At 44.5% G+C, this 24,961-nt stretch overlaps 1 protein-coding gene across 1 annotated transcript; it reads left to right on the plus strand.

Annotated features, from left to right (window-relative positions):
- Nucleotides 1–1,741: 1,741 nt before the first annotated feature.
- On the plus strand, nucleotides 1,742–24,961 carry CSRP3 (cysteine and glycine rich protein 3). Its single transcript, XM_056135820.1, has 6 exons — nucleotides 1,742–1,850; nucleotides 12,821–12,958; nucleotides 19,248–19,416; nucleotides 21,707–21,839; nucleotides 22,990–23,083; nucleotides 24,625–24,961. Exons 2-6 carry the CDS (start codon nucleotides 12,847–12,849, stop codon nucleotides 24,699–24,701), a joined length of 585 nt encoding a protein of 194 aa, XP_055991795.1. The 5' UTR covers nucleotides 1,742–1,850; nucleotides 12,821–12,846; the 3' UTR covers nucleotides 24,702–24,961.

Raw genomic sequence — 24,961 nt, forward strand, 5'->3', positions numbered from 1 at the left:
GTCTTGCACATTTGACTGAAATGCACACTAGGGGTGGGCTTGTGTAGTTCTGTTGCATGTTTACCTATGTGTTCTCTGGGAATCACATTTACTTAGTTGTGGTACTCACGCATATGCTCTGGGACAGGGAACTCCTGGCTGCTGTACTCAGACATCCTGAGTTTTAGTGCTCACACACACTGGGCCAGAGATTGCATAATCTTTTGCAGTGCTGGGGTCCCAAACTGTAGACTTGCTGGCACTGTGTTCTGATACCACAACATCAGTGACTAAACTTATTCATGGACTCACTCTAGAATTGCAGGAACTTTTTACCAGAAGCTTCCCCCAAGGCTCAATAGACACACTTTGGATGAGAACATAGGCCAAGAGTATGAATTTTTCATAAGGTTGTGCTTGGCCTTTATAAAATTCCCGCAACTCTCTTAATTGTGGAAATTGCCATCGTTCACACAATTGCTTTGTGAACATGTAACTAAGAGACACCTAGGGAAGATCTGAAAGGAGGTACATATACTTCTTTGTTGGCTCTGCTTAACACCTCACCACAATATCTAGGTCAATGCTAGTGGTGCTAGCGTTTATGAGTGAGAGATAGAAGACCTGGATTTTTTTTTAATTTCCTGTCCCTCCCTGAATTTTGATCTAGAAACTACCAACTACTCTTTGCCTGATCCAAGGGAAATTAGATAACTCATATTCCTAAAGGAATGACAAATTCATCTCTTATGTCTCTGAACTTCCTGTCAGCTATGACATTCTAAAATTTACACCTGATGCTTGATGCAAACCATAATATGTGCCAAGGGACATCAGATCTCTGGAGAAAATGTGGGGTGTGGGTTCATAGGGACTTGCCAAGATGTGCCATAAATTAGATGCATCACCAAGCTAATTTTTTTAGAATAGGGGAAAAGATAAAGATGGTGAACAAAGTTACTCACATCACAGTGCCGAAAAAGAAAATGGGAGGGAGTGGAGGATGAGAGAGGGAGAAAGAGAGAGAGAGAGAGAGAGAGAGAGAGAGAGAGAGAGAGAAAGAGAGAGAGGTCTATGGTAAAGGCAGACTGTGGAAGTGAGTGGGGGAGGGGGCAGGAGGGGAAACTGGGGACACTAGGGACGGGAAATGTGCACTAGTGAAGGGATGGGTGTTGGAACATTGTATGACTGAGACTTCATTCCAGTCTACTTTGTAACTGTATATCTCATAATAACTCAAGAAAAAAAAAGTCACTCACTTTTGAGAGGAAACTTTTCCTTCTTAGAAAGGCAGGGGCTGGGAATCACAAGACCCTGATGACTGGCTGCTGTTTTTCCAAGCTTCGTTGAGGTGATTATCTAAGTATGATTTCAGGCAGCCATCATTCTTATTTTTAGCTCTGCATTCTCCTCACGAGTATGGTGACCTGTATCTTGGAGTTCCAGAGGACTCCCAGATAAGGCCCATGATTCATTTGCAGGTACCTTGCTTTGATTTCCCACAAGGTGGGGGCCCAGAGGAATAATTTCAGGCATCTAGTTCTTCTGGGCTCCTGTTCCTATCCCTCTCACTTCATCAGGAATTGGCATTCCACAAATGACTCCTACATGCAGTGGGCAAAGGGCCTTTAACACAGGACCCAAGCGACATTGTTCTCCAAGGGCCTCACAGCTGGTGAGGGGGAAAGACAAAACTGAGGGCTTGGCTCACAGGCTATTTTCAGCCTCTGATAGCAGTTGTGTTGCTCACGTCTCATTTACCCTCTCCCCTCGGGCTCCCTCCCATCCTGCCCTTCGCAGGCCAAGCCGTCATATATTTAAAGAGGTCCAGAGCCCCCGTCACAGTTGAGCCACGGAGATCTCACAGGCAGGTAAGTGGAGCTCAGCAGGCTTTTGGCTAGGGGTTGGCTGATGGGAAGGCTGGTGAGGACTTCTGAGTCCCAGATCCAAGGCATATGCCATATTTCATGCCTCAAGTGCCAGCATCTGCTCTAGTTCTAGTTCTTTAGGAGAAAGCTCAGGGTTATGCTCCATTTTACTGTGAATCTAACAAAGAAACACTGTCTTCCCATTGTTCATCGATTTGCTCGAGTGGGCCCAGTAACGTCTCTATTTTGAGACTTGTTGTTATTGTGTTTGGCATATTGAATACATCACGGGTGCTTGCCAGGCTTTGCTGAGCGGGTGAGATACTCTCGGTAGCTTGCCGGGCTCTCCGAGAGGAGTGGAGGAATCGAACCCGGCTTGGCCGGGCTGGCTGTGCACAAGGCAAACGTCCTACCGCTGTGCTATTGCTCCCCCTAAAAGTGTTATCAATATTTGAGAGCTTAGGGAAGTACCACAGGGAATTATGCAAGAAATAATTTTAGCTGCATTTTTGGGGACTGTTTTATGGTAGACTTATGTTTCCTGATGTTTTAGTGGCACACCTGCATCCTAATCCTAGAAATACATAATGAACAGTTGTACGACTATGAGGAATGTCCTGCCCTCGGTGTCTTTTTCTGCTCTGCAAGGATTAGGATGGAAATGTTGGCTTCCTTGAATTTGTCAAGTTCTACACTGTTAGAAAGTGGTTGCAATGGATTCAATATAGCAAAAGCTTGCTTGCCAGTTTTCTAAATATAATAAACTGCAGTATACTGAAAAGGTGTGGGTATATGATTAAATGTCTCTCCCACACCAACCCCTCACTTGTTTGTACATGCGAAATACTCAGAGAAGCTTTGCTGGTTTAGATTTAAAGGTAGATACAAACTCTATAATCTAAGGATGTTTAGCAACCATTTTTGTTTTTGTTTCAATTTATTTCAGGGCCATACCGGGCTGTGCTCAGGGCTTACTCCTGGCTCTGCACTCAGGAATTACTCCCAGAGGTGCTCAGGAGACCATATGTGGTGCTAGGGATCGAGCCCGGTCAGCTGCATGCAAAACAAACACCCTACCTACTGTACTATTGCTCCAGCCCTAACAAGTTAATAATTTAACATCAGTCAAAACTCAACTCCACAATGTACTGCATTAAAAATCTATGATGAGCTGCATTGAATGAGATGCTAGTACCCAGTTTCGGGCATTCCCAAGATGCCCTTGAGGTTTCAGTTTGCTTTTGCATTCCAGAGAGTGACAGGTCTTGGTGTTGCAGAGAATGGAAAGTGACTTTGAGCTCTGGTTTGAATGCAGATGCTCACAAAGCTGCCACCTTTAGCTTTCTGTGGCTTCCGAGAACCAGAGTCCTCTGCGGTCCGGTCCTCAGTACAATTTAATAAGCTCCAGAAGGCCACCTCCTGGGTCAGGGCTGAGGCAGTCACATGTAGGTACACATAGCAGTAAGAAGGGTAAAAATATTAGGGCGGGAGACATGGTTCCATGTAATGGAGCACATGCTTTGGATGCTGAGATATAAGCTCAATTCTCAGCACTGAGTATAATCCCCTGAGTACTGCTGGGAGCCATTTCTGAACACTGAGTCAGAAGAAACTCCTGAGCACCACCAGGTGTGGACCAAACCCTGACCTTGCCCAGAAAAAGGGGGCAATCAGGAGAGTCTGGGCCATTCGTTGTCTTAGGGGACTGAATTTCTATGTTAGGAAAATTCAGTTCATCACTTGATCTATGAAACTGCTTTATGACTCAGAAAATGTACGGTATCCCTCTGGCGTGGCTTCTTTCCATTCTGACCAATGCAGTTCTGAAAATACTTGTTGACAAGAGGCCAACACTTGCCTTCCTAGCTTGCAGACAGGTGCTCTGTAGCTCCGATGCAAAAACTGTCCATTTGACAGGGAAACTGCCAAGGGGTAGGAGGAGAAAGAGTTGGCGAGGCAGCAACTGGGAGACCCAAAGGCACGGAGCCAGTGAGAGCACCTGCAGGGGAGACGGGAAGAAGGAGCAGCATCCTTCATCAAGCCAAGAGCCACAGCCCCCTGCAAGAGGAAGAGACAAAATCTTGGTACAAGGCAAACTCAGAAATCCTGGGACCCTGACTTAGGAGCTGGGAGTAAATAAGAAAATGTCAACTGCAGAGCCAGCTCTAATTCAAGCTCTCGCTCTTCTCTGAGTTCCCATTTTCTCTTTTTTGAACATTTGTGAGCACCCTAGCCGAAGTCCATAGCACATGGCCATTGCTGCAACACAAAGAGAAAAGGAGGGGAGGAAATAGAATTTTAAAAAATATTTTAAGAAGATGAATAACTTGTCTTATAAGAGGAGGGACACAGACTAGAAATATAATATGTATAGGACATTCAACTCCCCAGGCAAGGAGTTTTCCACTAGAAATAGTGCCAAAGCACTGGGTGGGGTTTGGGGCTGAAGAGAAATGTGATACCCTCAAGTGAGGAATCAGCAGCTCCTCATCACAGTGTAGTAAAGCAGGAGAGGAGATGACAACTGTCGGAGTTGGACTTTATCATGGGAAAGGGTAGATCATTGTTTATCAGTCACTTACCTCTCAAAACAGATGCAGAATAAGTATTAGCTTATTTTACTCTCACCTGAAGGTCCCACAAAAGAATTCATTCCCTACAGGAAAAAAGAAATATTCATAGAAGCAAAGCAATTGCTCAGGGTCAAAGGGCTAGATAGCAGCAGAGCCAAGATGTAAAATCCAGACAGGGAGAGGGGGGTTTGACATACAGATTTTAAAAGTCAAAGTAAAACAGTGTCTGATACTAAAAATTGGTCATTGTTCAGAGATAATTTCAGGAAAGATGTATGATGACCCATGAGTCACAGCCTCAATATAGTGGGTAGGCATGCCTACCAAGTGTTAGTTTGAAGGGAATGAGAGGGCTGGAGATGGGCTGGAGCAAATGCTTTGAATGTAGATACCCTGGAGGCTTAATTCCAGGCACCATATGGGTCCCTGAATACCACCAGGTGTGATCACTGAACACAGAGCTCAGAGTAGCTGTTAAGCACCACCAGGTGTGGTTTCCCTGTGAAAAGAAAACAAATCATGAAAGAAAGACAAGAGATAGTTCTATAGGTAATGTACTTGCCTTGCAAGCAGCCAATGCAGTTCAATTCCCCAGTACCACATATGGTCCTCTAAGCACTGCTGGAAGTAATCCTGAACACAGAGCCAGTGGATGTAGCCTCCACCAAATTAGAGAAGAAAAAAAATTAAGAATAAGGGCCAGCACGTGGTTTTATTCTGTGTAGAGGTTTATCAGCTTGTGCTTCAAAATGAGCAGCTACAGCATGGGGACCTCAGCCACGTGTGTTTGGAAGTTTAGGAGGAAGTCACTGACCTTGAGTGGCTTGTGGGGCAGCTTAAAGGCTTGCCCTCCCTGGGGCTAGAGGACTCGGATGGGGCTCCCTGCTTCCGATCAAAGCCCAGATGACCATGAAGTGAGCTCCAGCAGGTACCACACTAGGGCAGGTCTCAGTCCTCACCTGCCTCCCAGACCCTGGCAAGGGAGCTTTGAGGGTCCCCAGGGGAGACTTGTTTTAGTCTGTGTCTGTCAGTCACTCTGAAGAGTGACCGAGAAACAGGTGGCCTGCTATCTGCTTCTGAAATACCATGGAGATGTAGGAAGAGATTTACTCACTTTAATGGGCTTAACTATGAGAGATAAAATAATTTAAAAAATGACATCTCAATGAAAGTATTAAAGTTACTAAATGCTTATGTATTTAGCTTTTTCAGTCTTGTTTTATGGGCCATCCCTGGCAGTGCTCAGATTTACTCCTGGCTCTGTGTTCAAGGATGACTCCTGGCAGTGCTGGGCGGACACTTTGCAGTGCTGAACCACATGCAAAGCAAGCATCGGGACTCTTGCATTAAGCATGCGTATGTAAAATAATATTGTTATAATCTCATTAAATTTAAAAATCCTGTTTAACATGAGCCTTCTCTTCACATGCATGAGGACTCTGGATTCAGAGACTTTAGCAATTCCAACAAGGTCCAGCAATTAGTATTGTTTGAACTGTGGCGCTTTGCAATGCCTGTGCTTGTCCACTCTGCTATGCTCTTTACCCTGGCTTAAGAGCAGAGAGAAGAGGCAGTGTTTGAGAGGGCGTGCTATGGTGCTGCATTTCTAAAGGTCAGTTCAGATCCCTAAATCTCCTTCAACTTTAGACTTGAAGGACCCTTGAAAGGTCTTTACTAGATCATAGCCACTGAGATGTCCATTTTCAGTCATCAATAGTGAGAAAGAACTCTGCTTCTACAAAGAAGCCCTTTGTGTGCTTCAACAGCACTGGCTCTTAGGAAGCCTTTCATGTTACTGCCCTGGATTCAGTCTCCCTGCTGTGCCCACCCCAGTATTCTCAGTTCATGAAGAGAACCTGTGTGCATCAGATCTCAAGTTCCCTCAGCTGGGAAGTCTGGTACACAGACGTCTTAACCCTTGTTTCTTCTCAAATAAAGTGGGAACATGGGGTTCAACCAGTTTAATGAGGGTTTGCATTTTTTGTTTGTTGGTTTGGTTTTGGGGCCACACCCGGCAATGCTCAGGGTTTTCTACTGGCTCTGTGCTCAGAGGTCACATCTAGTGGGATTCAGGAGGCTCATGTGATGCTGGGGATAGAACCTAAGGCAAGCACTCTACCCTCTTGTACCTTTTCTCCTTTTAATTAGGGTTTGAATTGTAACTCTGTGACCACTAGCTGTTCATCCTCACACAAGCTGGATCAGACTTGAGTCTCAGTTTTCTTATCTGTAAATGAGATTAACAAATTTGCTCTGCTGTGCTGTTTCGTTACATAGTATCTATAATAACAGATACAAAGTAAACAATAAATACTGTCTTAATTACTGTTAATATGTTTTACAGTCAGATAAACCTAAATTCTAATATCGCTTTGTGATACAAACTTGCCACAGGATCTGCAGCAATATGATTTTCCTAAAACTCCATTTACTTATTTCGAAAATAAAGTCTGGGTTGGCCCCTACCTTGGAGGGTTGTTGTGAAGTTGATATATGATATTCTCCATTACTTGAACCTAGTAATGTGTTCTAGAACATTTAGCATCTTTATAGGACGAATTTGGCATTATCATTCTCTGCTCAGTCATGGCCAAAGTCTCCCTCCCAGCTTTATTAATGAATCTTTAAAAAAGAAATAAAACCACTAAATTCGCATTTTATTTATCCCACTCTCTTTTGCAAGTTGTCAATTTTCAAATCTAAAAAGGGAAAAATAAGAGCAAGTTTTGGATTATGGAAAATGGGGTCACAATACACAGCTTGGTTATTCGTTTACAAATTCAAACTAATGGGTGAAAACTTAGAGTTACTCAAGACAATTTAGTTCTTGCATTTTATATGCTCTCTGGTTTACAGAATGATTTAATGCATGTGAGCTGCCACCATTCTTCCAGGAAGAGTAAAACAGATAGGACAATGGTGCCCATTTTAGGGTACACAAATTTCAGAGAGCTTGAATTTTTTTTGGAGGTAACACACCTGTGCAGAAGCAAAATGAAATAAAAATTCTTGCCTTTTACATCTGAACCAGCACTTTCCCCAATCCCCACAACAGCAAATTTCTATGATAACCTCTAGTATAGATTTATCCCTCAGATAGGTTCACAAAGTAAAATCTCAATGGGGTCTGGGAACACACAAGTCTGGAGATCACCTTCTCACTAGCTGCAGTAGCAAGGCTTGTACTCTGTTGCATCTCCATGAATTCCAGCTTGTCCCTTATTGCAACATGACCCACAATTTCCTTGGTGACAACCCAGCCTGGAGCTGGCCCAAGGAATAATGTCAGGTGGTGTGATAGATCAGGTGACAAATAGGGCTGAGTGACTGGCAAGCCTATATTTGGTGTCCCACCCTTAGTGACCCTTGACACTGCTGGGCAACACTGATAAACAAGTGGCCATCCCTTGGACTCTCACCAACATCAACTCACATTCCAGACTGGCTAGAGGAGTGTTGAGACACAGGAATTCCAGAGTAATGTGGGGGGCTGGAAACGTTATGTTTGCAAGCCAGGACCTAAATATATTTCCAAATCATTGCTTGTTAATTAGTAGGTTGGTGCTATTTGTACAACCTTAAATAAAGGAGGTAACCATGTTTTATCTTGGAAAACTTCTCAATGCTGCTTTGATTTCTATCTTATTTCTATGACTCTCACAAAGGTCCTGTGAGGAAAGTGCATGAGATTATTCACTTGGCGTCTTCTACCCAAGTTCAAGGTTATAAGATCAAGAGCATGCCGTTCAGGATGTTTTATAGTATCCTCTGCTTGTAGAATTCGAGCACTTAAAGAAGAAAATATTTTCTATGTCTCACCTGCAGAGTTACCTTTTCATCTTCAGGGAGGGAACTGAGTACCTGTGAAATACAACGTTCAAGGGTTTCTATTTTGGGTTTGAGGTTCTAATCTATGCATGCCAGCTATTTATGATGACTTAAAAACAACTCATGAGAGTTGAAGATGTGACTAAAAATTAGAGTACTTACCTTAGGTATGTGAGAACCTGGCCTTGATTCCAAGCACCACCTGGTCCGCCAGTGTTGCTGATAGTCACCTCCTCTTCCTCCTCCCCCCAAACACTGAGCATTGAGCTGGGATATGACCACAGGATATGACCCTCAAACCAAAGAACCCTCAAATAAATAACAATAACCTGCGCTAAGACATATTGCCTTGCAAATAAGGTATATCCTTAATCTTATTCTCTCTTAGATGAGTGTCAAGTCTAAGCAGCTGCTCTTTCTCTCTCTCTCATAGAGAATGAGAGACCTGCCTCATCTGGAGGCAAGTTATTTTCTACTAACCAGTGAACTTTTATCTCCCTGAAATATTCCTCCTCCTTTTCACTATCAAAATCTCATTCACCTTCAAAATCCCATTTGGAAGTGATGTCTTTTGTGTATTGAGCATTTGACATTTTGCCTGAAGGCAAAATTCTTCCTCATAGTTCAGATTTATTGAACTTGGAGGTATGCTTATATTGCATGTAGCTGACTCTGCTTCAATCCTCAGCAACACACAGGATTCCCGAGCATGTCCAGGAGTGATACCTGAGCACAGAGTCTGAAGGAAGCCCTGAGTATGGCTGGGTATGGCTCAACACCTGGCTCCCTTAAGACTGAGAGTTGGCAAGTGAATCTTACAGATTTAATTGACTGGTTCTTTGGATTTTTAATAGATAACTTTATAATATCTTAAGAAGCAAAAACCTCTGCTCTTTCTAACTTAAAAAGAAATAGCAACTGGGGATAGGGTTCAGTTGGTAAAGCACATGCTTTACACGTTTGCAAACTGCATTCAGCCCTTGCACTCCCACCAATACACATTCACACACACAAGATATAAAGAAATACCTATACCAATGCATGCCTATTAACTCCAATCTTTTTTTTAAGGTTTTTTTTCCTTTTGGGTCACACTGAGCAATGCACAGGAGTTACTCCTAGTTCATGTACTCAGGAATTACTCGTGGCAGTGCTGAGGAGACCAAATGGGATGCTGGGAATCAAACCTAGGTTAGCAGCGTGCAAGGCAAATACCCTACCCGCTGAGCTATTGCTCCAGCCCCTAACTCCAGTCTTTTATAACCAATTTTTACACATATGAGCACCGAGAACATTCTATAATTTTTTAACAGGGTCTTTCTTTTAAACTAAAAGAATCAAAGCACATCTCGCTGCTTAATCTCAAATATAAATGTGGGCAGCCATTTCTCTCCTCTGAGTTTGTAGAGCGCTTCTTAAAGTAGTTGCGTTCTCATGTATCCTATTGGATCAAGGTTTCTCACTGCTAGAAAAAGCAAGTTGCTCATTTTTACAAGCTTTTCTCCTCTGCCTCTCACTGAGGCTGTAGTGAGCACCTGATACATAATAGGTGTCCATGGATCATGAATGAATGAACGAATTAATCATAAATGAATTATGAGTCATAAATAAATTAACTTTAAACCTTTCCATTCAAAATGCATCATTCTGTCCATTATACTGAACTTGAACTGTGTGAGTAACATTTTGAATATATCTCTGCTTCCTTTTTTAGTGTTTCCTTTTATTTATTTATTTTTAAATTTTTATTAATGAAACGCCATGAGGTAGAGTTGTAGACTTACAAATTTTTGTGCTTGGGTTTCAGTTTTACAATGATAGAATACCCATTTCTCCACCAGTGCCCATTTTCCACCACCACCGATCCCAGTATCCCTCCCACCCCCTATCCTAGTGTTTCCTTTTAAAGTTACTTTCTAAAATTTCACCTAATAAAATGAAGAACCTGCTTCTAGGGAGAAAGACTAAGATGTTCCTGGCTGACTGCATACTCTGTATGTGGGAAAAACTCTTTGAGAGATAGAGATAGATAGATAGATAGATAGAGAGAGAGAGAGAGAGAGTGAGTGAGAGAGAGCGCTATGTTCCCTTTGATCCCAGTATCAGGTTCAGTGATCTGTTTGTATTTACCTTCTGTTGTTTCTTAGCAAAAACTGTCTTTGTTGTGAGGCTGGGAGATACAATCTGGACCAGTTGACTCAGGAAGACTTACTGTTAATCACCAACTATTATAAGAGGGTGACTAGCTGCCCAGAAGGGAAAGAGAAGGTCAGAAGCAGCCACTTGGAATGGTCTGATAGATCTGACAGTGCTGATTGTCAATGACAAGATGGTTTACCACACTTCTTAGAAACCAAAGGATATCCAAGGGAAATCCAGCCCTCTTGGGACTAGTGGGATTTCAGATAATTTTATTGAGTCTGGACTTTAGTTATGCTCCAGGAACTAAAAACATTTTGATATCTCATATTTCCTAAACCTAATTCTCTGGTGAGGAGATGGCTGGGGGCTGTGGCTGAAGAGAACCTTGTAATAGAATTTTCTGGAATTCCATAGGAAGGCTATATAGCATCATCATCTGGCTCGTGGGGTCATGCTTGGCTCTGTGTGCTCCTTTCTGTACATCATGCCATTTGGCCCTCAAAAGTGAAGTCACAAGGACAAAATTCACTTCTTCATAGTACATATGGGAACATGGATGTAAAGAGAAGTTAAGCCTTTTATCTCCACGTGCAGCACAGTGCAGGCATCCCTGAAAGCAAAAAAGAGGAAGGCTTTCAGAAACAGATCTGATCTAGAGCCAATCTCGCTGATTGTCTGCACTATGCAACAAATCATAGAGGTAATCTATCTATCTATCTATCTATCTATCTATCTATCTATCTATCTATCTATCTATCTATCTGAGAGCCCAGCAAGCTACCTTGCATATCGAATACGCCATGGGTAGCTTGCCAGGTTCTGCCCTGGCAAGCTACCCATGGCGTATTCGATATGCCAAAAACATTAACAATAATAGGTCTCATTCCCCTGACCTTGAAAGAGCTTCCATTATGGCAGCATTGAGAAAGACAAGTAAGGAGAGGCTGCTAAAATCTCAGGGCTGGGACGAATGGAGATGTTACTGGCGCCCACTTGAGTAAATCGATGAACAACAGGGAAGACAGTGATACTTCTAAAAAAATATTTTTGTGTTTGGGTTTCAATTATACAATGATCAAACACCCATCCCTCCACCAGTGCCCATTTCCTCATGGTGTTTCACTAATAAAAATTTAAAAAAAAAGGATGAGGAAGGAGAGGCTGATAAAATCTTTCCATTTAGTTCTTTAAAATAAACTTTTAACTATTTCTCTTGCTCTTTGTCATATGCTATAATATATATATATATATATATATATATATCATATAATGTACTGAAAAAAAAAATGAGCCCCTGAGCACCACTAGAGGTCACTCCTGAGCACAGAGCTAGGGATAGCCCTTGCGTTTACAGGCGTGCCACAAGCAAAGCCACTGACTGTCTCAACCCCTCTGGCCAAAAAAATTGCAGTATAGGAAGAATCCATAGAATGGGAGATTTTATTTATTTTTGTGCTGTGGCGTCAAGATTAGCTAAGGTCTTGCTATGCAAAGGTGATCCATTCCTAGCAGGCTGCACTGCCTGGAATCTGTTAGAAGTGGAGAGTTCCTTTCTTTCTACCTACTTCTACAAAACCTGAATCTGCACAGACTGGAGATGAAGGGAGAAGCATGTTGCCAGATGAGAAGGAATATTATTTCCAGAGTTATTGACATTTTTGATAAAATAATTTTTAATAATACTTGACATTTACGTATCATTTTACATACACAAAATGAGCTTGTCTATGTCTTCTAAGAGTCCTGCAAGGTACAGAGGAGCAGATGCTATTAAAATTAACAGAAGAAGAAACTAAGTCTTTTTTTTTCTTTTTTTCTTTTTCTTTTTAAAAAATTTTTATTAGTGAAGCACCATGACGTACAGTTGTAGACTTACACATTTTTGTGCTTGGGTTTCAATTATACAATGTTCGAGTAACCATCCCTCCACCAGTGCCCATTTTCTGCCACCACTGATCCCAGTATCCCTCCCACTCCCATTCCCCCCATTCCACCCTGCCTCTGTGGCAGGGCATTCCCTTTTGTTCTCTCCCTCCTTTTGAGTGCTGTGGTTTGCAAAAGAGGCATTGAGTGGCAATCATGTTTGGTCTATAGTCTACTTTCAGCATGCATTTCCCATCCTGGGAGGATCCTCCCAACACCCTTTACTTGGTGCTCCCTTCTCTATCTGGAAGCTGAGTCTTAAAGTGATAAAACCACTGGCTCTAAGCAAGTCTCTGAGCTTATTCAATCACTGACTTGTGCAAAGTAACCCTTGTTGAATGAACAGATGGATGAGTGAGTAGATAAACTACCAGCATACAGGGTCGGGGCGGGGGGAGGGGTGTTGTGGGGAGAGCTGGAACATGATCTTGAGACCACTGTCTATTAGGAGTAACTTTGCTTCTGAGGTGCTTTAGCTTTAGGACATTGCCTTTTCCTCCCTATTAGATTTGACCTCGCTCAGAGTCTTCAAGATGCCGAACTGGGGTGGAGGAGCTAAATGTGGAGCCTGTGATAAAACAGTGTATCACGCGGAAGAAATCCAGTGCAATGGAAGGAGTTTCCACAAGACCTGCTTTCTCTGCAGTGAGTTGAATGAACTCCCTGGGCAGTCCTATGTCCTAGCCCACAGTTAGCCATAGATACATCTATCAGTGCTTTTCAAAGTACAGTCTGGGGAGCAGCCACAGAACCTGGGAATTTGTCAGAAATATAACTTGGGCTCCACTTAACAGAAGGGAGAAAACTCTGCCGAGCACTCCCTTCCTCCAATAACCTGCCCCACCAAGAAGTTGTTTCCCTGCCACCTAAAGGCAGAACAAACTGGCCTCTGCCTGTTCTCAGTGATGAAAATCTTGACTCAGTTCAGACAAAGAATGACTGCACTCATTTGTGGAATATAGAGCAGCATAATATGAGACTAATGCCTAAGGAGAGTAGAGATTAGGGCCTGAAAGATCGTACTATGGTTTGGAAGCCAGCCCCATGTGCTGGGGGACAAGGCAGTTAGGACAGAAAGGGGACCAGCCACTAAGTAAATAATGATTGGAGGGATCACCCAGGTTGGTAGATATGTGCTGAAAAGACCAAACACAATGACCTCTTAGTATCTGTATCACAAATTACAATGCCCAAAATTAGAGAGAGAGAGAGAGAGAGTAAGAAAGACTGTACCTGCCACAGAGGCAGGTAGTTAGGTGGGGGAGGGGGGTTGGCAGGTGAAACACTGGGAATAATGGTGGTGGAAAATATGCATTGGTGGAGGGATGGGTGCTAGAGCATTGTTCGAATAAAACACAATCATGCAAGTTTGTAACTGTATCTCACAGTGATCCAATAAATTAAAAAAAAAATCTTGACCCAGTAGTAACATGTACAAATTGAGGCTTGACCAAAAAAGGAAGCCATTGCTGGTCTGGAGCCAGAGGATTCGGGCCTACATGTCATTCCCCTTTTCAGCTGTTGCTGAAGCCACTGCAATTGGTTTTTACTCAGCAACAACTGTGTCAAGTACATCCACCATGCTAATCCTGCAGGAGGCAGAACAGGGCGGGCATTTCGGGAGCTAGGCAGCACTAACTTGACAAAGAGAATCTTGAGCATCCCTGCCAGACTCAGATTCACAAATGTCAAAGCCTGGCTATCTTCATCAACCTCTGGTCCTCCGGGGGGTCTGATTCTGTCGGATGCATTTGACTGTAGATGAATCTTTCTCATCTCAGAGCTCAGGTCACAAGCATCTGCAGCAGAGCCAGGACTAGAACCTGTACTGGCACATACCCAACCCAGTTACTTAAGAACAGCGGAATACTCGAGTTCTTTAGAAGCTAGTTCTGATCTGAGAGAACAGCCTATTTGAACCACTTTTTTTCCAGTCCCTTTCAGTAGGTCTGGTTTAAAGGCTAGTCTGACTTCATTGGACATTTGGTGGACCCACCCCAGAGTACCCCCTTGTATCCCCTTAAATCCAGGGGCTGCAGACATTACACTGCTCCAAACTGTTTCACACCGCACTTTGAGCATTTGATCCATCTGTTAGTGCAAAAAGACCCTCCACCCCCAATGCTTAGCTGCCAGAAATAGTAATGTTCTATTTGCTGCAGGAATTTTCATTAGCTTTTACCTCCCACAGCAAGCATAATTATACCCCCAAACAGGGGGGAAATGCTGAATGATTGGGTTGGTAGATTTACTGATGCTTTGGGTTTTAATGACAGGCAATTATTTTTAAGTCATTATACATATCCATCAGACTCATACTTACTATTACAATTATTCAGAAGTCATTGCTCAAGAGAGTTTATTTCATATCCTCTGGCTTTTGTCCAAAAAACTCCTTTATTAGGAGTGGAGTGAGATATTGCAGTGAAAAATGATTAGAATTTGAGTCTTGGCTCTGCCTATACTGACTGAACTTGGGGAAGTCATTTTTCCATTAAAACTCAATTTCCTCATCTTTGTAGTAGATGGTTATACTTACTGCACAGATATTATAAGAAGAAAGATATAGTCTTTGAGGAGGAAATTAAGCCTTGTAGTCCTTGATACTATTTAGAGTATCAACTAAATACTTTTTAGAGACCAACTTTGATATCTCAATGGCTTGGGACATGGGAGGGAAGTTTTCTCTGGCACAAGATTGTTCATCTTTCCCAGGGAGCAGGACAATTCCTTATTCAATGTCTGTCCAATAGGAATAGGCATTGAGCGTTTGGTGCTATATCCCTTTAAATCCTTTGATATTTTCCTGATTCAAAAGTGTGTGTGTATGTGTGTGTGTGTGTGTGTGTGTGTGTGTGTGTGTGTGTTGGGGAGGTACTAGGGATGACACATAAGCATATAAATTTTATGGTGGTGGACAGAAGGCTCTGCCAAAGAGCATGCTTTTCTATATTATTATCACAAGACTTGCCTATTACATACTACCTTGTAGTTGGTGAAAACGGGTACAGAGAGGGAGAATCTACTTTAACTTGGCTCTGGGTCAGTCTTCTCTCAACTTAGTTAAAGCAAGGATTGGTGATATCTATTTTTTGAGGTGGGAAAGGGGATTGGTGAGGAGTGGGGATCAAACACAGGGGTGCTGGGGGCTATTCCTGGCAAAATCCTTGGGATATACTTTTGGCAGTGTTCAGGGGACCATGAAGTGCCAAAGATGGAACCCAGGGTACTGAATGCAAAGCATATACCCCAACTCTTTGGGAAGTTTTCCTGGTTTATCCACTTTAGTTTGGATAAATCTTAATGCTTCATACCAATGTTACCCCAAACAAACAAAATGCAGGGCAGTGATGGTACAGTGGGTAGGGTACATGCCTGGTCCATAACAAACGTGGGTTCCATTGCACTGCCTGTGGTCCCCTGAGATTCCTAAGTATAGTGTGTACTTCCCCACAAAACAAACAAATAGAACTACAGTTTAAGCCACATTTGTAAATTTAATATTTTAGTTACCTTAAAAGTATAAAGAAACATGAGAAAATAATTCTTCAATGTTTTACTTAGCCCAACATATCTCCAAATTATTTCAATGTGTAATCAATTACACATTAATAAAGAGATGTTTTGTATGCTTTCTTTTTTGGGAGGGGGTAGGGGAGAACTTGAGGCCACAACTGACTGTGCTCAGGTCTTACTCCTGGTTCTATGTTCAGGGATCACTCCTGCAGTGGTGGAGAGAGTTGAGAAAGGGAGAGGACCACATGTGGTGCCAGGAATCAAACTCAGGCCAGCCATGTGCAAGGCAAGCACCTGTACTACCTCTCAAATGCCTGTATTCTCTCTTGACTATACTGTGTGAAACCTAGCATATATTTTGCACATGGGGGGGGGGGGCGTGCAATGAATTCAATGTTGTATTGGACAATGTGGCTTTTTCAGTGCCCAGGTATGAATCCAGGGAGTGGCTGTGGAGGTCAGGAAGTTCTAGTGATGGGAATCAGCACTAGAACTGGAGCCACAGGCCTGCGGCCAGTCAAAGCTCTGCAACCCTCTACTGCTGGGCAGTGCATCAGACACAGGGTCCACAAGCATGCATGTGTACACACGCTTTCTTGCTCACTCTCAACCCCTCACTCACATACTCACTTACCGATGGGTCATAGAGCATGAATCTGGGACAAGACTTGTCTATATTCTGGAGATATTAAAATAAAACACCCTTGCCTCAAGGAACTCAGAGTCCAGAATAACAATGAATATTCAAGACTGGTCTGGGGCCTGGTAACTGACAGCAAGAGAGAGAGAGAGAGAGAGAGAGAGAGAGAGAGAGAGAGAGAGAGAGAGAGAGAGAGAAGGGAAGAGACAATTACAGAGGCTTTAGTTAACCCACATAAGGCATTTTTGTACCTCAAATATAATTCATCAAAGCGGTCTTTTGTTTTTTTTTTGTTTAATTTGGGGTAAGGGACTTCTAACCGGTACTCACAGATGTCAGGAGCTACTTCCAGTGATCCTTAACTTGGCCTTGACCTGAGAATTCAATGCTCAGTTCTGGTGAAAACCATGCTGCTTGTGCCTATTGGTGCTGGAGCTAGAACTCAGAGCTTCCACTGGCAAAGCGGGTGCTCTGGCAGGTGAGCCTTCTCCAGTCCAAAGCAGAGGACTGCTCCAAACCTTATAAAGTCTCTTCTGATTTAGGGCAGTCTTCCTTCCCTCCTTCCCTCCCTCCCCTCCCTCCCTCCTTCCCTCCCTCCCTCCCTCCCTCCCTCCCTCCCTTCCTTCCTTCCTTCCTCCACCACCCACCCTCCCTCCCTCCCTCCCTCCCTCCCTCCCTCCCTCCCTCCCTCCCTTCCCTTCTCCACCCTCCTCCCTCCCTCCCTCCCTCCCTCCCTCCCTTCCCTTCTCCACCCTCCTCCCTCCCTCCCTCCCTCCCTCCCTCCCTTCCCTTCTCCACCCTCCTCCCTCCCTCCCTCCCTCCCTTCCCTTCTCCACCCTCCTCCCTCCCTCCCTCCCTCCCTTCCTCCTCCACCCTTCCTCCCTCCCTCCCTCCCCTCCCTCTTTCTTCCCTCCCTCTTTTTTCCCTCCCTCCCTCCCTTCCTTCCTTCCTTCCTTCCTTCCTTCCTTCCTTCCTTTCTCCTCCACCACCCACCCTCCCTCCCTTCCTCCCTCCCTCCCTCCCTCCCTCCCTTCCCTTCTCCATCCTCCTCCCTCCCTCCCTCCCTCCCTCCCTCCTTCCCTCCCTCCCTTCCTCCTCCACCCTTCCTCCCTCCCTCCCCTCCCTCTTTCTTCCCTCCCTCTTTTTTCCCTCCCTCCCTCCCTCCCTCCCTCCCTCCCTCCCTTCCTTCCTTCTTTCCTTCCTTCCTTCCTTCCTTCCTTCCCTATGGGCCAGAACCAGTGGTACACAGGACTTAAGCCTGGCTCTCTGCTCAGGGATCATTACTGGAAGGGTTCAGAGAGCATATATATGGTGCTGGGGATAGTACCTGGGTCGTACACATGCAAAGCAGGCACCCTGCTCTCTCTATTTCTCTAGCCTCATCCCTTTTCTTTTTAAATGGTATATTTTTTACAATTTTTAACTTGCGCAACACCGAGTTCCTAGTTTAATGAACTCCCATATGCAGTCTGCCCTGCTGCACTGTTACCTCATCTACAACCTTCTCTTGTTTCTCCTGCTTCCATATTCCACTGCTTTATTTTCTAAAAACAAAACACCACTTGAGGATGCCCTAATTGAAATTGAAAGAAACAAGCTCTTTCAATATTGACTATAGAGGTCATTTGATAGAACTGGTTTAAAAAGAGAGACAAATAAATTGAACAGTTGCACTTGCATATTATACCTCCCTGACCATCACCATGAAACGAACAACCTTTAACGATTACTGTTGCAAAGCAAGGCAGCAAAAGCTATTAAGTTGTGAAAATGCTACATATTTTTGTGAGCAGCCCTAATGCTGTACTAATAGGTATTTCTGACTAAGCTATAAAGTCCTTGCGGAGGAACAACCCAGGCTGCCTCACAAACAAGGCAGGTGGGTGATGGGCTTTCAGGAGAGCTGACCACAGCCTCCCAAGGTGACTCAGGACAGGGAGAAGCAAAGACAAACTCTGGCTACAATTGTTTCCTGGGTTTGTGGGAGATGAGAAAAAAGCAACATCCCGACATCAAAATAGTATTCGTTTCTGTTCTTAACTTAAGTATTATGTACCTGTAGATATCTCACATTTTTATTTATATCCTGAAGTTAAATTTTTTTAAGCTGAAAAAAAGAATCTTAATTTTTTAAATAAATTGTTGCTTTGGGAGAAATAGGACATGCCAAAATGCATTATGGGGGAGGGGACAGTTAATGCCAGCTAAAACAAGGAGCCAATAGAGGCTCCTTGCAGCCCCTCCTCTGCTTCCAGAACTAGATGAAAATTCTAGCAACTTGTGATCAGCAACTTGTGCTCTGCACAGACTATGATAAGAGAAACTGTAATTCAGGTTCTTATGTGATTAAGAAAAAAACATTTACTTTCTCTGCTGCCTCATCTCCTTACCTCCTCCCACCTCTCCTTACACACACACACACACACACACACACACACACACACACTTCCCCGAATCATTTGAGTTGGGAATTCTGGATTGCAGGTTGTTCTGAGACAGTCCAAAACCACATCCCTGGTTCCATGGCAGCCTCCACCTCTTTCTAGCTGGATTCCACTGGATCCAGTTCCTTCCTTGGCTGTGAACCCACAAGCCTCATCTGTGAAATCAGGACCAGACAGATGCTGTGGTTGTGTTCTTGGTGTGTGTGTGTGTGTGTGTGTGTATTGTGTGTGTGGGGGTGCCTCCTGCTGGGTACCTTGGCCAGAGCATCACTGCAGGTGTAGGGAGTTGGGAGAAATCTCAGCCCACCCCAGCCTGACTTCCTTTCCTCCACAGTGGCCTGCAGGAAGGGTCTCGACAGCACCACGGTGGCAGCACATGAGTCAGAGATCTACTGTAAAGTGTGCTATGGGCGCAAGTATGGCCCCAAAGGCATCGGGTTTGGACAAGGCGCTGGCTGCCTCAGCACGGACACAGGCGAGCACCTGGGCCTCCAGTTCCAAGAGTGAGTTGCCACCCCACCTCAACCAGTCCCAAAGATCCCAGTTCTCAGGATGGGTCCTTCAGTTCCCATAGCAACACATTTCTGGGAGGAGGAGAATAGATGCTATTGTTGACTTGCAATGATAGGAATACTTAGTCTGATCAAGTTTTAACAACCTGTCACTTCTCCCAAGACTCTCTAAATGATCTGCCTTCCTAAAGCGCAATTACTTTTACACCCCGGCTCTGGTTTGTTTGTATGTCAAGAGAAAACTCAGAATATACAGATGTTCCATTGTCTGACCTTTGCAAAACTGCTGGAGGCTCTTTGCATCCCTTGGAGCATTCCTGTGTAAATCACATAAATGTGGCAGGGAAGCAATGGCCATTCTCTGTGGGCTTGTCATTAAAGATTTCTTCTGCTGGGTTGCAAAGTGACTAATGTTCCCATCACTGGGGAGTGGGTCTTTGGGGACTGGCTATTGAATGTATTTCATCGGATGTCTTCTACCAATTGCGCTGAGGGTCCCCCAACACCACCCCAGGGAAACCAAGAGAGCATCTCAGTTTCCTCATCTTGACAATCAAGCTGACCTCCAGTCCATAACTGAGCAAAGATGGACAGCACTGGGCTGCAGCCTTGATCGAGAACAGTGGTATCTGGCCTCTGCAGTAGGACTGGGCAGAAAAAGGTGTCCGTGCTCCCAGGTCAGCATCTGTTACATCTGAAGAATCTTTCAGTGACAGTGGTTCCTGGTAGAGCCTGCTAAAGAGAAGACTGGTGTGGTCAGTTGTCTGAATTTTTCTCATTATCAAATCACAACCAGAAACACATTTTGTTTGTTTATTTTGGATTTGGGGCCACACTCGGTGGAATTAAGGGCTTACTCCTATGTCTGTGCTCAGGAATCATTCCTGGCGATGCTCAGGGGACTGTGTGTAGAGGTTCCAGGATCCAACCAGGTTTGGCCAACATGAAAGCCAAGGGCCTTAACTTCTCTCCTATCTCTCTAGCCATTGGAGACTCATTTGAAAGAAAAAAAAATGTTGATACCAACTGCATTCTGGGCTTTGCATTACCCAAAGCTGACTCTGCTGCTTGGGTTTTCTTGTGAAGAGGAATCAGAGTGTGGAAAGAAATCCAGTAGGATTAGTGATGAGCTGTAAAACTGGGGCAGTGACTGTCAGACCCACAATCTCCTCCAGTGCTCCCTGTGCTCCAGTGCTCACTGTCTTTTTGACGGGGCAGGGAGAAGCCAACATTAGGTGGCACAGACTGGCCTCAGGCTCATGTGCTTCTCAGATACTGCCTTTTTCAGAAGCCCCTGTCAGCAAAAAGATAATGACTTTCTCAAGACTCCGAAGTTGGTTATGTGTTTTACCCATAAAATAATTTTAATTAAAGTGCATAAATTGTATTTTAAGATTTTATGCTTCTGGTACACTTAAAATAGACTATGGTAGAATATAAACAGAACTTTTATATGCACTGGGAAACTCAAAACATCACATGACACACTTTATTGCAATACGCTCTTAATTGCAGTGGTCTGGTATGAACCTGCAGTATCTCTGAGGTATTGTACAAAGAATACCCCAAAGGTATAAAAACAGAGCACTCCTTACTGTGTCTCTTTATTATGGATGTTGTTCTCATGGGGACAAGAGACCTTTGGCTGCAGGATTGAATTGTGATGAAGACTCATCAGCTCCTTGGAACTGTGGTTTTAGTTCTGACTGTCAAGACCTCATCTTGCACTATCCTAACACATCTGCAACAATAGAGACCTGATCAGTGGCTTTCAAGATGGTTCAGAGAAACCTCAATGAAAATCCACGATGCGAGGCTAGAGAGACAGATGAACAGGCTGAGCAGAGGCAGGAGTCCCTGGTCCTACCCCTAGCAACCACAGGGTTCCCGAGCACAACCGGGGTGACCTCTTAGCACATAACAGGGGTGACCTCCTCCCCACCAAAATCCACAGCAACAGAAACGACACCATGACAGTAACACAAATTAAAATATCTGGAAATCTAGTAAGTGCTTCATAACGGAAAGGAAAAGATTTGTCAGTGGTAGCTGTCAGGTATGTATTAGTCCATGACACATGCAGTCAGGGCACAGTCTGCTTTGCTCATTCTGCCTCATTTAAGTCTTTCAAAAACTCTGTAATGAAGCCTCCAAGTTGATCTTCATTTTTCCAGAGAGGAGTTCCAGGCCCCAAAGAATCAATTTACTCAAGGTCACACAGCTAGTACTGTGGTGCCTTGGGAACGTGACAGCAAACACTTGTCTTGTGTTTTACCTTCAGGTCCCCAAAGGTGGCCCGCGCAGCCACCACCAGCAACCCTTCCAAGTTCACAGCGAAGTTCGGAGAGGCAGAGAAGTGCCCTAGATGTGGAAAGTCAGTCTATGCTGCCGAGAAGGTGATGGGCGGTGGCAAGGTGAGGACTTCTATCCGAGCTAAACAAATGTGCTTGTCCCCAGTGGACCAATTGGAGGAAGGTTGAAAAGAAGAAACTGCAGGCAGGTGGGAAGCAGGCCTTTCAAATTCCTTAGCTGCCAGGAGCCTCTTGAGGCACCACCTCACCCACTCTAGCAGGCGGTGACCCAGACTTGCTACCCACATGGTACCCTTGGAGACTAGAACTTCCAAGGGTGAAATTCCATCCAAGGGTTAATTAACCCAGAAGGTGGAAGACACTAAGATAGTGCTGTGGAAGAGCAAAGGGCATAGGCTCCCTCCTGCCCTCAGTGTCCACCATCCTTCCAGAGACGAGTGAGCCCTGGGAGCCCATCTCCATGGCCTGATGCAGTCACTGGCAGTGCTTCACTGCTGGTGGATACAGCAAGCCCCACGGGACACAATCTGACTCACAGCTCAGACACGTCCTGGCTTTTGGGAGAGTTGCCGAATATCCAAGATAGAAATGCCTGTTTGCTCTGAAAACTCTGATTTAAGACTTGAAGTCAGGGAATGCACCAGTGGATGTAGGATTAATGAAAGGAAAGAAAGTGCCCATTCATAGGAAATGGGGGTAGAAGGAGGAAGGACCAGGGAGAGCATCTACCCTCCCATCAGAGATAACCTTCACCTTGTTGGGGCTCCCATGAGAACCCCTAGTTGTGGCCTGGTAGACATGCAGATGTGCACTGCATTTTCCCAGACACAGAGTCTGATCCAGACACAGAGTCTCTTCCATAAGCGACATAGAGAATCAGAAGGAGGTTGGATTACTTCATGTCCTTGCTTATCTCTTCTTTAACTTTATAGTGAGTATAAATGTTACTCCGATCCCCAACTTTCCCCTTTTTCCACATTGTTCCTGGATCTTCTGGAAAAAGACACCCTTTTCTATGTATTTTCTACCAATGGAAGACATATGGAAGTTTTCATAGTGTGTTGAAGGAATCTGAGAATAATTCAGTGAGTCCATAGCATCTAATTTTCCCCAAACCCCCAGAAAAATTACTCTGGGGGCTGACTAGGGATGTGAATGGTTTAGACAGTGGCTGTTCTCCACACGCTCTGGTGACAGACATGGGAATGATTGCAGCAACTTTCTAACTCCCTGCTCTCCCTGACCTTTCCAGCCTTGGCACAAGACCTGCTTTCGTTGCGCCATCTGTGGGAAGAGTCTAGAGTCCACAAACGTCACTGACAAAGATGGGGAGCTTTACTGCAAAGGTGAGTGGTTCTGAGTCTCTCCTAGATTCTGGGCTGGGGAGGGGAAGGGGCATCCACACCCAAAGGCTGGCATCTATCAGGCAACCTGGCACTCAGCCTTAGTAAGAGCAAGGTTCTCAGGAAGGAGCCAAATCACCCTAGGGAAAGAAATCTCTGTGCCTCTCTCTCAGAGCCTGGTGGGGTGAAAGCTGAGGCTGCCAGATGTGCATGGATTTCAGCAGCTGGATACTTGCGGTGGGGCGGGGGGAGTGAGGATGAGGAGGAAGCTGTGTACTGACTGGTTCTGGATGTCGCTAGCCAAGACATCGAGCAACACATTTTCTCTGAAAACTCAAATACTCATGTAGTCACTTGAGTAGTATATTAGGGATCCTTCTCAAATTGATGAAGATTTGGCCTCTCTCTCCACCCCCTGCTTCCTTCCTGGTATCTGTTTCTGATGATGCACATGCCTTCATGGTTCCAGGGACTGAACCATTTTCCGCAGGTCTCAGGACTCTGCTGCCCCTCACTGTCTTATAATCCCTTTGTGTTGTGGGGACAGAGAGATGGTAAAGAAGGACCATGTTAGGGTCAAGACAACATATTCTTGGGGCTGTAGCGATAGCACAGTGGGTCGGCCTTGCACACGGCCAACCCGGATTCGATTCCCAGCATCCCATATGGTCCCCTGAACACTGCCAGGAGTCATTCCTGAGTGCAGAGCCAAGAGTAACCCTTGTGCAATGCTGGGTGTGAACCAAAAAGCAAAAAAAAAAAAAGTCTTCTCAATTACAGAGCCTGTCCGAGGCCTGTTCTTTTTTTCAGTGGGATCCTCCCACTTGCTAAGTTGCTGAAGGCGTTTCAGTGTGAAGGGATGAGAGGAGAGTGGTCAAAGGGAGGCCTTTCCTAACCATGCCTGAAGGGGACCAAAGCCTTTCCCAAAGGGTGATGGGCTAGGAACCAACACCCTCTCTGACAGGGCTGCCTTCTACAGGATGTGAAGACTGCTCAGCATTAACATGATGCTGCAGGCAGCACGGAGACCAACATGTAGACAAAGAATTGTGTTTCCTGTGAGGAGAGAGATGGTAGCCAGCTGTCAACAGTGCAATAGCACAGAGAAGGGGAGTGGTGGAGATCTGGTGTTTAGAAAAGGTGTCTCGCAAGGTAGAATTCCTCAAGGTCTTAAAGGATGATGGAGTTGGAGGGAAAATTTGAGATGTAAACCATGAATGCCAAGGTACCAGCAAAGCCTGGGCATCATAGTTTGTTTCAGAAACTATCCTTGAGTGTAGGGAGGGAACCTGAGGGAGAGGCACCGAGGGATGTGGCAGAACCGGCTCCAGATGATATTGATTCAAAGGAGGAAATGTTGTGAACACACTTGGAGAAGTGCAGAGACACAAACTATTTTCGTGTTCAGATTGAAAGGAAATGGAGTTCACTTACTTTCAAGTAAACTTGTGAATACATTTATTGAAAAGAGGCCTCTCACAGATGAGAGAATCATGAAAGAGTTGGGATAACCTGTCTTTTTTCTCTCTTCTTCTTGTTCACAGTCTGCTATGCCAAAAATTTTGGTCCTACGGGTATTGGGTTTGGAGGCCTCACACAACAAGGAGAAAAGAAAGAGTGAAAAGCCCATCATTTCTCACCTCCCTCAACAACCTCAGACATTTGCCAAGCCACCCTCCCCAGTTTGAAGCCTTCCCCCAAACATGGTTTTGAGTCTGTCTGGACAGTATTTCTCCTCGGAAGTGACTACTGTCTTGCCCCAAATTAGAAGAGACCTTCGGAAGAAAATGACTACAACTCTAACCTGTAATAAGTGCTTGATTATTTACAATACCTGGGATGGGAGAGGCAGTAAATAAAGGTATGTGGTTGTACTTTGTA

Source organism: Sorex fumeus, unplaced genomic scaffold (genome assembly GCF_029834395.1).
Source record: "Sorex fumeus unplaced genomic scaffold, SorFum_2.1 ptg000007l, whole genome shotgun sequence".
NCBI classification, from domain to species: Eukaryota; Metazoa; Chordata; class Mammalia; order Eulipotyphla; family Soricidae; genus Sorex; species Sorex fumeus.

What these genes read in the sequence shown, in the direction of transcription:
- CSRP3 (XM_056135820.1), top strand. Translation starts at nt 12,847, where the DNA reads ATGCCGAACTGGGGTGGAGGAGCTAAATGTGGAGCCTGTGATAAAACA. An exon ending in CAAGACCTGCTTTCTCTGCA is followed by an intron (nt 12,959 to 19,247) that starts GTGAGTTGAATG and finishes TTTCCTCCACAG; the next exon opens with TGGCCTGCAGGAAGGGTCTC. An exon ending in TGGGGAGCTTTACTGCAAAG is followed by an intron (nt 23,084 to 24,624) that starts GTGAGTGGTTCT and finishes TCTTGTTCACAG; the next exon opens with TCTGCTATGCCAAAAATTTT.